Source organism: Siphateles boraxobius, unplaced genomic scaffold (assembly GCF_051911475.1).
Source record: "Siphateles boraxobius isolate OS27281-9 unplaced genomic scaffold, OSU_SipBor_1 214, whole genome shotgun sequence".
NCBI classification, from domain to species: domain Eukaryota; kingdom Metazoa; phylum Chordata; class Actinopteri; order Cypriniformes; family Leuciscidae; genus Siphateles; species Siphateles boraxobius.
Genome location: NW_027508827.1, coordinates 173296 through 187292, shown reverse-complemented (window position 1 = coordinate 187292; position 13997 = coordinate 173296). Strand labels below are relative to the sequence as shown.

The window sequence follows — 13997 nt, the reverse complement described above, 5'->3', positions numbered from 1 at the left end:
AAACACAGGCTCATCCGGGTCACTGAAGTCAGCAGCGTTATACACTCGCTAGGAACAGTTTTGCTTTTGGTGAGCTAATAAAATATTACAACTCAGTCGAATCAATATTTAGTGTACAGTTATTTAATTATGCCATCCAGTATCGTGGACTCGCTCTCTCTCGTTTCATACGAACGCTGCTGCCATTTTGTGTCTATTGTTTTGTACACTGTTGGATTATAAGATACAAACAGGTACGATTTTAAAACAGTTTAATTTGATCAATATCTCTTTATCTCCATAATTATTAATGTGGTGAAATGCTGTGTAATAAGTGGTATGACTGTATACCATATGTCCGTCTAGCTTGAACTTGCCGCTGAAACTGCTCTCTTCACAGAAGCTTTGCATTTAAAGAGCTAATAAAATATTTCAACTCGGATCAATATTTCCCGTCTAATTATGTGGCAAGTATTCGTGTAATAAGCGGGATAATGTACATCCAGCCGGTTGTTATCTCAGAATAAACCCCCTTCAGGTGTGTGTGTGTGTGTGTGTGTGTGTGTGTGTGTGTGGGTGTGTGTGTGTGTGTGTGTGTGTGTTTCAGGCTGATGAAGTCCTGATCCTGATCACCCTGTCGGGTTTATTCTGAGATAACAACCGGCTGGATGTACATTATCTCTTACTTAATGAAATGTAAATACATACGTGGTATCGATGGTTTCTCTGTTGGTGGTATAACTGAAATGTAAAGACATATTTGTACATGTTTATTACTATTAAACTGAAAGGAAAAATAAACTATTAAAGTTGCATTTGTGTATTTACTACTACTAACCTTTAGCAGTCTTGCAGATATAAGGCCTGTAAGCGGTGCAGTGCGCAGTGCTCCACATCCCAGTGCTCGACTGCACTTCCACACAGTGACTCACATCATTGGGCATCCGAGGCTTCCAGTTCGTGTAATCCACCACTGTGTTATCAATCCACATCCATTCACCTGTGACACACACACTATCAGAAGGTGTTCTGAGATAATTTTTAGTATTGTGTTTGCTGGATTAAGTACATTTCTAACCCGAATGACTGCGGTGCATGCCAATCCAGAAGGATTTGATTCCATCCTGCAGGATCTCCACATTCTGAATGATAAACCGGGATTCGACTGAGTCCTCGATACTCACCAACGATGCCCCTGAAATTACACAGTTTTTACTTCTGCAATCAGTTTTTTTTTTCTGTGATTTGCTAGTCATGAGATGAGAAATCAGATTTGCTGACATATAATTGTTCTTCTTAACATTAAAACAACTTGTAAGTTTCAGAGCTTAAAACTTCCTCCTCATTATAAACAAAGCATTTATTTATCCAAGCTCCAAAAACAGCTTGTTTTGATAATACGTGTAACTGCCTCACAGTTTTAGTTAGGTTGTTACTGTTTTTTGGTTCCTACCTGAAAAATAATAGATCGTAGAAGCGGAACTAATTAGTGCCGATTTTGTGTCCGCACGTAACTAATAGGACAAAACACCTGCAAGTGAAGCGCTAAAAGCATAGCATCACAAGAGCTCTCCGGGCTACGTTAATATTAAGAATAGAAAACATATCTAGAGGCGTATTATCTGAGGCAAGGAAGACAAGAAGGAAGACGTTAAAGATTTAGCCCCTCTTAGTAGAAAGCAGCCTACGAGGTATGTTCTTTTGTATCCGGTTTTCCGTAATGTTTCGTGTGAATGCTTGTGTTATCTAGTGTGTTACAATAACGTCACAATTTGTATTCAAGACATACATACATGCATTGTATTTATTATCCTTTTATTTTTTCTCTCTTTCAACCCAGTTCTCACGGGTTGAGGATTGACATATGTTGGAGAAATAAACCCTGTATTTTAAACAAGACCTCGTGTTTCGTGTTGACTACTGAGGAAGCTACATTACGGGATCTGTGATACATTACGGGATCTGTCACACGGGTAAATACATTTGCATATGCCTGCCTCCAGAGCAAGACATCGACCAATAGTTATACATCATTGCACCATAGACCCCGCCCACTGCCGTTCAGTCTCTTAACGGTTGTCATTGCAGTGACTTTCTACACTGATACAGTATACAAATGTATGTTCAGATTATAATGACTGATGCTGTCTACACTGATACAGATGTGTGTTCAGATTATAATGACTGACTTTCTACACTGATACAGATGTGTGTTCAGCTTTTAATGACTGACGCTGTCTACACTGATACAGATGTGTGTTCAATTTCTGACACGCCTGAGTCTGTCGACAACAGGAAGAATGGAAGGAAAGAATGTTTGTTTTGATCGTCCAGTTTAAACAGCTGGTTTGAGTCTCTCTACAGACTTCAGAAGATCTCAGCGTCTGAATACAGTGGATGGGTCATTTTAATGGCGTCCCGGATCGCATCGGGCGATTATATGTTTGGAGCATTTGACTGAGGCACAGTGTAATGGAGAATTTGCAAAGAAACTTTCGTTGAAAGATGAAGCAGCGACTGTATTGGATTTGACAGCAGCTGCATCACAAAACGTAAGTAAAGTATTTCATAATGCCTGTCAGATGTGGGGGTGGTGAAAGGAGCGAGGACTCAAGTGCAGAACAATGTGTATTTATTAAGCAAAAATTTGAACAAAAACAAACAAAAACTACCCAGACGGGGAAAACAAGACACACTTGGACTTGACTTGACAGCAGACACACGGTGTAGGTAGGACGACGAACCAGCACAGAACTGAAAACACAAGGAGAATAAATAGGGAAGCAAACAAAAGAGGGTAATGAGGGAGGACAGGTGGGGCAAATGAATCAATAATCAGGTAACAAGATGGGTGGGGTTAGACAAACATACATGACAAGCCGTGTGCTCACACCAAACATGACTAAAACACAAGTAAATGGGCAGTAAAACAAATCACAAGCCATATGCTAACACAAAACGAGACATGAACACGCAGCCAATGAGAACACTCATAAGCCATGCGTTCACAAAAAACATGACAACATGAAAGCACACAGCTAGTGTAAAACACAAGCTGTGTGCTACACAGTACAAGACAAAGCAGGAGTGTCAGGGCTCTGTCTCAAAACCAAGAAATAAACTAGACAGTAGTGACAGAAACCTGACACTACCCCTCCTCTAAGGGTATGCCACCTGGCGTCCCTAAGAAGGAACACCTCAAAACAAGACAGTTACATGACACGACAACTTACCAACAGACAACACAAGACGGGAAGATCAAAACACAGAGACAAAGAGGGAAGGGAGGGAGGGGAGCCAAGACAGAGCCAGTATGACAGTCCAGGAAGTCTTTAGCAGAGACCAGGGAGGGATGGGAGGGATGAGCCAGGGAGGCTCAGGCGGGGCTGGATTCCTGGCTGAGGGCCAGGGCGGAACCGGAGGGACGGACCAGGGAGACTCCGGCGAGTCTGGAGTCCTGGCTGAGGGCCAGGGTGGTGCCGGATGAGCAGGCGGCCAGGGCGGAGCAGGCCTGACAGGTGTCCAGGGCGGAGAAGACCGGGCAGGCGTCCAGGGCAGACCCAACGCTTCAGGTATAGAGGCGACCATCTTGTCCAAAGACACAGGCACTGCTGACCTGGCTTGAACGGTCTCTGGCTCCGCAGGCCTGACGTGAAGAAGCTCAGGCTCGACAGGACTGACGTGAAGAAGCTCAGGCTCGACAGACCTTACGTGAAGAGGCTCTGGATGGGCGGCCACGACGAGACGAAACTCCAGAAGGGCGGCCCCCAGGAGCTTGAGCGGAGCTGGCATGACAGGCAGCATGGGCGGAGCCGGCAGGGCAAGGAGCTTGGGCATGGCCTCCAGGCCTTGTGGGATTGAGGAAGCCTTCCTCCTCCTCCTCCTCCTCCTCCTCCTCCTCCGTTTACGAGAGCGCGGCGGTGCTGCAACCTCTTCGGCCACTGCTGGGGGCGCAACAGGGAGTGTGGACAGCTCTGGGACAACTGAAGTCGGGTCCTCCCGGACGACCGGACTTGAGACCCTCCTCCCGGACCACCTGGCTTGGGACTGCCTAAGTCGGGTCATCCCGGACCACCGGCCGAAGGGAAGCGACAGGAGCCCTCCTCTTCCTGTGCTTGCGAGGGCGAGGCAGTGTGGGAATAACTGCCTCTGGGGCCACTTGAGCCACCTCTGGGTAGGTGGCAGATGAGGTGAACCCGTTCTTCCTCTTCCTCCTCCTCCTCCTCCTCCTCCTCCTCCGATTCTGAGTCATAGGAGGGCTGGGGATTCCATTGACTGAAGGTGGAGGAGGGAAACAGTAAGTGTGGAGAGAATTCGTGCTGCAAAGGGACTCCGCCTTCCTTCGCTGATGTAACTCGCACACAAATTTCCAAAACGGCAGGTGCCCCAGCCTTCCCATCTCCCAAGGGCTGAGGGGCTTTGTGAGGCAGGTATTAAAAACCTCTTTAAGATCAGCATTATCGGTGTAGTCCAGGTCATCCACTACAGCCAGAAAGTCAAAGGCGAAGTCTTTGATGTTGCGACCTTCCTGATGAAGAGAGATGTACCTGACGAGCTGGACCATCTGATCCTTCACCGAGGCCCCATTGGAGGGAGATGGGAAGAGGAAGGAACCCATTGTCTGCGGAGTCCTCAGATGGCTGGTTCGCTCTGTCAGGTGTGGAGGTGGTGAAAGGAGCGAGGACTCAAGTGCAGGACAATGGGTATTTATTAAGCAAAAATTAAAACAAAAACTACCTCGAGGGGGAAAACAAGACAGACTTTGACTTGACTTGACTTGACAGCAGGGAAACACACGGTGTAGATACGACGATGAGCCAGCACAGGTCGAAACACACAAAACTCGCAATTTTGAGAAAAAAAAGTCAGAATTGTGAGATTAAAAGTTGCAATTATTATTATTATTTATTTATTTAGTGGCGGAAACAAGCTTCTATAGATATCACTAGTTGACATAGTACTATTTTCGGAAATCATAGGCTATGATATTGCGCAGGTGCACGTGATGCAACGCTGTCAGAGCCGATAGAGTGTTTCATTCCAGTGCAAAATAATTAGGTCAAAAACACTGCAAATAGCCTCCTAGTTTTTTATGTTTATTTATAATTCATTTAGGTGAACAACAAGGCTACCAAGTACTGCGCAGCTAATTAATCTAACATTTTTTAAATCTAGTGTAGGCTAAAACACAAGCTGTGTGCTACACAGTACAAGACAAAACAGGAGTGTCAGGGCTCTATCCAAGATACATGGCATTGATTCACAAGGTGCTGAAAGGATTCTTTAGAAATGTTGGCCCATATTGATAGGATAGCATCTTGCAGTTGATGGAGATTTGTGAGATGCACATCCAGGGCACGAAGCTCCCGTTCCACCACATCCCAAAGATGCTCTATTGGGTTGAGATCTGGTGACTGTGGAGGCCATTTTAGTACAGTGAACTCATTGTCATGTTCAAGAAACCAATTTGAAATGATTCGAGCTTTGTGACATGGTGCATTATCCTGCTGGAAGTAGCCATCAGAGGATGGGTACATGGTGGCCATAAAGGGATGGACATGGTCAGAAACAATGCTCAGGTAGGCCATGGCATTTAAACGATGCCCAATTGGCACTATGGGGTCTAAATTGTGCCAAGAAAACATCCCCCACACCATTACACCACCAGCAGCAGCCTGCACAGTGTTAACAAGGCATGATGGATCCATGTTCTCATTCTGTTTATGCCAAATTCTGACTCTACCATCTGAATGTCTCAACAGAAATCGAGACTCATTAGACCAGGCAACATTTTGTGGTGGTGATGGCGCAGGGATAAGACACATGCCTTTGGTGTGAGAGACCCGGGTTCGAATCCACTGTGAGACACCAATGTGTCCCTGAGCAAGACACTTAACCCCTAGTTGCTCCAGAGGCGTGCGACCTCTGAAATATAGCAATTGTAAGTCGCTTTGGATAAAAGCGTCAGATAAATGTAAAATGTAAAAAAAATTCCAGTCTTCAATTGTCCAATTTTGGTGAGCTCTTGCAAATTGTAGCCTCTTTTTCCTATTTGCAGTGGAGATGAGTGGTACCCGGTGGGGTCTTCTGCTGTTGTAGCCCATCCGCCTCAAGGTTGTGCGTGTTGTGGCTTCGCAAATGCTTTGCTGCATACCTCGGTTGTAACGAGTGGTTATTTCAGTCAAAGTTGCTTTTCTATCAGCTTGAATCAGTCGGCCAATTCTCCTCTGACCTCTAGCATCAACAAGGCATTTTCGCCCACAGGACTGCCACATACTGGATGTTTTTCCCTTTTCACACCATTCTTTGTAAACCCTAGAAATGGTTGTGCGTGAAAATCCCAGTAACTGAGCAGATTGTGAAATACTCAGACCGGCCCGTCTGGCACCAACAACCATGCCACGCTCAAAATTGCTTAAATCACATTTCTTTCCCATTCTGACATTCAGTTTGGAGTTCAGGAGATTGTCTTGACCAGGACCACACCCCTAAATGCATTGAAGCAACTGCCATGTGATTGGTTGATTAGATAATTGCATTAATGAGAAATTGAACAGGTGTTCCTAATAATCCTTTAGGTGAGTGTATATACAGGTCCTTCTCAAAAAATTAGCATATTGTGATAAAGTTATTTATCCATAATGTAAAGATAAAAATTAAACTTTCATATATTTTAGATTCATTGCACACAAACTGAAATATTTCAGGTATTTTATTGTTTTAATACTGATGATTTTGGCATACAGCTCATGAAAACCCAAAATTCCTATCTCAAAAAATTTGCATTTCATGAAAAGGTTCTCTAAACGAGCTATTAATCTAATAATCTGAATCAACTAATTAACTCTAAACACCTGCAAAAGATTCCTGAGGCTTTTAAAAACTCCCAGCCTGTTTCTTTAGTCAAAACCGCAATCATGGGTAAGACTGCCGACCTGACTGCTGTCCAGAAGGCCATCATTGACACCCTCAAGCAAGAGGGTAAGAGACAGAAAGAAACTGCGGCGTGGCATGGAGGCAATCAGCCTTTGGCACTGCTGAGGTGTTATGGAGGCCCAGGATGCTTCGATAGCGGCCTTAAGCTCATCCAGAGTGTTGGGTCTTGCGTCTCTCAACTTTCTCTTCACAATATCCCACAGATTCTCTATGGGGTTCAGGTCAGGAGAGTTGGCAGGCCAATTGAGCACAGTAATACCATGGTCAGTAAACCATTTACCAGTGGTTTTGGCACTGTGAGCAGGTGCCAGGTCGTGCTGAAAAATTAAATCTTCGTCTCCATAAAGCTTTTCAGCAGATGGAAGCATGAAGTGCTCCAAAATCTCCTGATAGCTAGCTGCATTGACCCTGCCCTTGATAAAACACAGTGGATCATCACCAGCAGCTGACATGGCACCCCAGACCATCACTTACTGTGGGTACTTGACACTGGACTTCAGGCATTTTGGCATTTCCTTCTCCCCAGTCTTCCTCCAGACTCTGGCACCTTGATTTCCGAATGACATGCAAAATTTGCTTTCTTCCGAAAAAAGTACTTTGGACCACTGATCAACAGTCCAGTGCTGCTTCTCTGTAGCCCAGGTCAGGCGCTTCTGCCGCTGTTTCTGGTTCAAAAGTGTCTTGACCTGGGGAATGCGGCACCTGTAGCCCATTTCCTGCACACGCCTGTGCACGGTGGCTCTGGATGTTTCTACTCCAGACTCAGTCCACTGCTTCCGCAGGTCCCCCAAGGTCTGGAATCGCTCCTTCTCCACAATCTTCCTCAGGGTCCAGTCACCTCTTCTCGTTGTGCAGCGTTTTTTGCCACACTTTTTCCTTCCCACAGACTTCCCACTGAGGTGCCTTGATACAGCACTCTGGGAACAGCCTATTTGTTCAGAAATTTCTTTCTGTGTCTTACCCTCTTGCTTGAGGGTGTCAATGATGGCCTTCTGGACAGCAGTCAGGTCGGCAGTCTTACCCATGATTGCGGTTTTGAGTAATGAAACAGGCTGGGAGTTTTTAAAAGCCTCAGGAATCTTTTGCAGGTGTTTAGAGTTAATTAGTTGATTCAGATGATTAGGTTAATAGCTCGTTTAGAGACCCTTTTCATGATATGCTAATTTTTTGAGATAGGAATTTGGGGTTTTCATGAGCTGTATGCCAAAATCATCAGTATTAAAACAATAAAAGACATGAAATATTTCAGTTGGTGTGCAACAAATCTAAAATATATGAAAGTTTAATTTTTATCATTACAATATGGAAAATGATTAACTTTATCACAATATGCTAATTCTTTGAGAAGGACCTGTATATATTTAAAAATCCATGTCATGACCCCTTTACATTTTATTCCAATGCTGTTTGAAATGAAAGTGAATGAGTATCATAATATAGTATCACTGCATTCATGTGAATTCTGTTTAAATTAAAATAGATTATCTACTTGACAAAGTAATGCCTACCCATTCTCATGCACTCCACGGTGGCATGAGCCCAGTTGTCAGACATGGAGCCCATGAAGGCGTAGCAGTGTCCTCTGAAAGGGATCCAGGTTTTGCGCTTCTTTGACTCAGGGCAGTTCCCCGGCATCTGAGGAGGCTCTGTGGGAGCAATGTCTGAAGGAAGGAACGAGGAATGTCAACCAATAAAAACTGTAAGCACTGCACTACAAGTGTTTGTTTTAATGTTAAAGTTTAAAGTTTTAGCTTTACATTTTAAAAAGAGATTTTATACATTTATAAAAAAATTTGCATAACAGTGACTAAATTAACTGGAACTACTTGTGCATTAAACGGTTATAATTAGGGTTGGGAATCGAATACTCGAGGTCAGGAATCGGATACTTGTAATACAATAAAAATTTCGATTCCTCTTATCGATTCCTTTGTGAGCATTTCAATAGGATTTCAAACCACTCAAGTGTGAGATGACTTGCGCGCTGTTTTCTGTTTTTCAGGTGAGTGTATCAGTATATTGGATCCGTGCAGATCTTAAAGTGACAGCAGCCTAATATTCCTGCAGCCATCTCTATAATAATACTAATCAATCAACAAAAGACTAAGAGAAAATTCACTCATTCTTGACTGAATAACTTTTGTAGCTATATTTGTTATGTATATTTTACTTATAAATTGCAGTTATTTTACATTTAATTCCAGTTTCTGTAGCTGAATACCGGAAAATCTTAAAAGACTTTATTTCAATCGTATCTTTGTTTAGTTGTATCTATTTGTTGCGATTGCTAATTTTGTATTTGTTCTTTTTTAATTGCAACGTTCCTTCTTGTGTAAGTTCTTTAGCCTGTTGTTTGCAATAATGTTTTGCAATAAGATAACCCTAACCGTAAATGTGAATAATATCTACGTTGGTTTTTTTTTTACCTTATTGGAACTGAAATGAGGAATTGACAAGAATCGGAAATATGCAGAATCGAAATCGAAATTAGAATTGTTAAAATTCAAACAATACCCAACCCTGGTTATAATGCACACTTTCCTGCCAATCAGAATCGAGTATTAAGACAGACCATGGTATAAAGTAAATTATTTGCCATTTTCTATATTTGAGCTAACTATGTGAAGGAAATGGTCACACCAGCAATACCAGACCAGTTCTCAAGTTAAATTATGCAAGACAATCTAGATATTTATTGCATGCAGAATTTTGAATGAAATACCTGGGGATCGCTTGCACAGGGAGTAATATGTGTAGTTGCATGTAGCCGTTTTCCAGTCGCCATCCGTATCAATATATACACACGCTAAATTATTTTTGGGCTCTCCTGGTGCCCATTTGCTGTATCTAAGAAGCCAGTTGTCCACCCAGCGGTAACGGCCATTTGTCTGAAGCAAACAAATTTCATTCGTTAGACTTTAAAAACTAGTCTTTGACTTCTAGCAGCGAACATGATTTTGACATTTTGTCAACATCTTTTATGTGTCCTGGAACAACATTTCCTGTCAAACAAACACATTCTTAACCGTAATCCTGCATCCTAAGCATAACCTATTCCTCCATCATTGGGTTTTCCCAATGTTTTTTTCAGCCTCCATTTCAGTCATCTCGCCACTGTCATCTTTTGGCTTGCTTAGTTAATATTCAACAAAATGATTGACACTATCGGATGAGAGGTGAACTGGACGATGACAAGGATCTTTGTTAAATATCTTACTATTTGGGTTGTGCAAAATGACCAAGGAGCCCTGTATAAATAATTAATGTCAGGTAGACGAATGATCTACTTTAAAAGTCACCAACTACCAAAACACTGTGTCTACACTAGACGCGAGAGAAGCGACGCATCTAAAGCAAAGAGAATCATTGGATGTGGCGCCATTATCAAAATAGTAATAGTAATTAGTAATCCAAAAGTAATCCATTCAGAAATCAAAATAGTAATAGTAATTAGTCATCCAAAAGTAATTCATTTAGAAATAAAAAATTGTTTTAATGTAGGTATAATCTGATTACCATTTATTTTCACTACTTGAACAGTTTTATGTGTAATTCGGAGGCCGTCTTAAACACAGTTGGAGGCTCTACTGTGGATTTGTTGTGAAATTTGTTGGAAGGTTCTAAGTCTAAAATGAAGGTCACCTAACATTAACTTCTTGTTTATTGAACTGTTTTATAAAATCAATATATCACATTTGCAATCGTGCAGATTTTCTGGAAAATACTCTATATCCTGATTTAAATATTAAAAACAAATGCCCATAACAGAGACATTTTTACCCTGTATATCTAGATTTTTGGAGGGCATTTTTATTAATTTTGGTGGCATTTCTGCCCCGTTAATTCCTGTGATGATGGGGACGGCGCTCTTTTTCTGTAATAAGCCCCTTCTGTTATTCCAGGATCAACAAGGATGTTAATCTAGGAAATATTTATAATTTGGGAAAATCTTTGTAACCCATTTTTCACACTCACGCACATGCTATGTTAGCATTTTATAGTTAGCTTGACATAATTAGCTTTTTTCTTTCTTTTTTTGTAATGCATTTTAAAGTTTACTTTGTGCACACAGATTTTAACGGTGATTGTGTACCAGGTTGCTGTTGAGGCCGATCCACAAAGGCTCCTTCAGTTTGCTGACTCTGAGGATGGTGTAAGCCTGGCTGATGGAGTCGAGCACACTGGCCAGGTCCGCATCATCTGCTTTACACTGTCTCCTTGCTTCGTCCCAGCTCATTTTCATCATCTGCACCTTGTATGAATCATTTCCCAGTGTGAAAAAATGTTGTGGCATTACTGTGGTCACAGGACGAGGCAGCTGAGAGTCTATAACACCAAGGTTAAACACAGGTCATATACTTTAGTTGAAATGAGCATTGACATGGTTTAACAGTTACTGATTTGTGTTGTAATGTAAGTGATAACATGATACCGAAGAGATTAGCTTGAGCTGTGACCAGTGCATTTGTGATGTAGTCAACCAAAATCATTGTATTAATGGATATTCCCCTCTTACCTGTTGTCCTCTTGCAGATGAAACCTCTTTCAACTCCACAAACTTCTACTTTCCACGCACCTGTCATCTTTTCTGGGTTTCTAACCATGACGACACAGTCACAGTTCTGGAACAGAGTTCAGATAAATTAACTCAGGATTTTAGAAGAACAACCAAAAAAACATAGCCTACGTGAATTGCTACTGTAATTATACGAGGTAACTGTAGCAAGATTACTTTGTAGAAGATATGAGTTCACATTCACTGGGTTCGTCTATTGCTGTTGTTTAAACTGCTTACAGGCAGGTTTAAAGGAGTCATAAAATGCAGTTTCAGATTTTAAAATTATGTTTATAAAGTTTCCAAAGTGTTTTACACCAATTAAAGTCCAATATTTGTAAAAAAAAATAATAATAATAAATTACTCTCTGTGAAGAACATTCAATGACATCTAAATCTCTTGCAGAAACTGAAGTAAACGCCACTGCTGTGATTGGCTAACTTCATCGCACGGTATTTATGCTCTCCTTTACAGCATGTCGTGTGTTTTGATACTGTGTTTTGATACCATCTCGCAAGTGCTCTATATGTTTGAGAAGAAATTACAGAGTGTACTGATTTTATTAACAGCACGGTTTCTGTGAGGTTTTTGCTTGGTTTTGGGAGGTTTCTGGGTGATTTTTTTTTTTATCATGATTTGACCATTTAGAAACAACATTTATGAGACGGTTGTTGTCAGATTTCATTGGTGATTTCAAATATGAAATTTAATCATAAGTTCGGTGAACATCTTTGTGAGAATTTGATGTTCCCTCATTTGAAAAGATAGGAGCTGGACTTGCATTACTGAAACAGCTGCCCGAGAGGCGTTTCAAAGATGGCCACCGATTGAAATGATATGCCTTAGCGGGGACTTTGGTATAAGTTCTTGTTTCAATGTGCTGTCTTTCATGTGTCACATGTCTTGTGGCCAGAAAAATGTTTAACCCTCCTATTATCCTTGGGGTCAATTTGACCCCATTCAATGTTTAACGTATGTAAAAAAAAAAAAATTTTTTTTTTTGCTTCAGATTTAATGACTTTTCCTAATTTAATGGGGACAACTCTGTAAACATAAAATTAACCTTCTGATATTTTTTCAATGTCCTGTACACATTTTGAAGCATCGGTGTTCCTTGGGGTCAATTTGACCCCAGGCTCTTTTAGCTGTATAAAACATAAGAAATATTAAAATTTCACACACATTTGTTTTGGTTGTTTTATTGAGGTCACTATAACATGTTATAATTGTATAATGTTCATTATAATTTTACATAAATTTATTCCCCCCATGCCGTGGGGGAGGGGAAAACATAATTCTCATGGTTTACCAAACAAAGGGGAGGAGCAAACATTATAAAAGCATGAACAGAAGCCTTCTAAACCATTTCTCTTTGTGCTTTGTGTGATCTCTATGTTCTCCATCTCTCTCATTTGAAAATGACATCTAAACACCCTTGGCACCCTCGTCCTGATCTTTGGAACCTCCACGTGTGGCTCCTGGACGGGATGAGGCTGGTTGAGTATCCTACTACCAGCGGTGGTGGTTACCATCACTTCCGCTTAGCATCGTCCACGAGACATGTCTACGCTAAGTGGAACCTCTTCGTCAACTGGGCTCTTCTCACCGAGAAGACCCCCGGAGATGTTCGATCAGTGTCGTGCTTTCCTTCCTTCAAGAAGGGTTGGAGCAAAGGCTGTCTCCCTCCACCCTAAAAGTATACGTTGCCCTTATTGCCGCACACTATGTTACAGTGGAAGGTAAGTCCGTAGGAAAGCACGACCTGATCGTCAGGTTCCTGAGGGGAGCGAGGAGACTGAATCCTCCTCGCCCTCCTCTTGTTCCCTCTTGGGACCTCTCAGTGGTTCTAAATGCCCTGCAGAGTGCTCCCTTTGAGCCTTTGAAATCAGTGGAGCTTAAGTTCCTGTCAATGAAGACAGCACTCCTGGCTGCATTGGCCTCCATCAAGAGGGTAGGGGACCTGCACACATTCTCCATTGAAGAAGTGTGCCTGGAATTCGGGCCGCGTTACTCTCACGTGATCCTGAGAGCCCGGCCTGGATATGTGCCCAAGGTTCCTACCATTCCTTTCCGGGACCAGGTGGTGAACCTGCAAGCGCTGCCCCTGGAGGAGGCAGACCCAGCCTTGGCACTGCTCTGTCCAGTACGTGCTCTCCGCTCTGTCCAGTACGTGCGTTCCGCCCCTATGTAGACAGAACGCAGTGTTTCAGGACCTCAGACCAGCTTTTTGTCTGTTTTGGTGGGAAGCTGAAGGGAAAGGCTCTCTCACTGGAAAAGATAGTGGACGCCTTTGCTTTGGCATACCAGCAGCAAGGTCGACCTTGCCCCCTTGGTGTGACTGCCCACTCCCCGGAGTGTGGCGTCCTCTTGGGCTCTAGCGCATGGCGCCTCGCTAACAGACATCTGCAGAGCTGCAGGCTGGGCGACACCTAACACATTCACCAGATTCTACTATCTCCGAGTGGAGCCAGTGTCCTCTCATGTACTCGCTTCAACCAGCTAGTACTGGACCCACTCAGGTGTCAC

At 42.6% G+C, this 13997-nt stretch overlaps 1 protein-coding gene across 1 annotated transcript in view; it reads right to left on the bottom strand.

Annotated features, from left to right (window-relative positions):
* Positions 1-13997, bottom strand: part of mrc1a (mannose receptor, C type 1a) — a 43037-nt gene that overhangs the window by 1987 nt on the left and 27053 nt on the right. Inside the window, exons 23-29 of the mRNA XM_077237961.1 lie at positions 11432-11537; positions 11009-11241; positions 9638-9803; positions 8424-8576; positions 1058-1174; positions 818-979; positions 688-720 (exon numbers count right to left, since the gene is read on the bottom strand). Of these exons, the coding sequence (XP_077094076.1) occupies positions 688-720; positions 818-979; positions 1058-1174; positions 8424-8576; positions 9638-9803; positions 11009-11241; positions 11432-11537 (970 nt within the window). The remainder of the gene's footprint in view (positions 1-687; positions 721-817; positions 980-1057; positions 1175-8423; positions 8577-9637; positions 9804-11008; positions 11242-11431; positions 11538-13997) is intronic.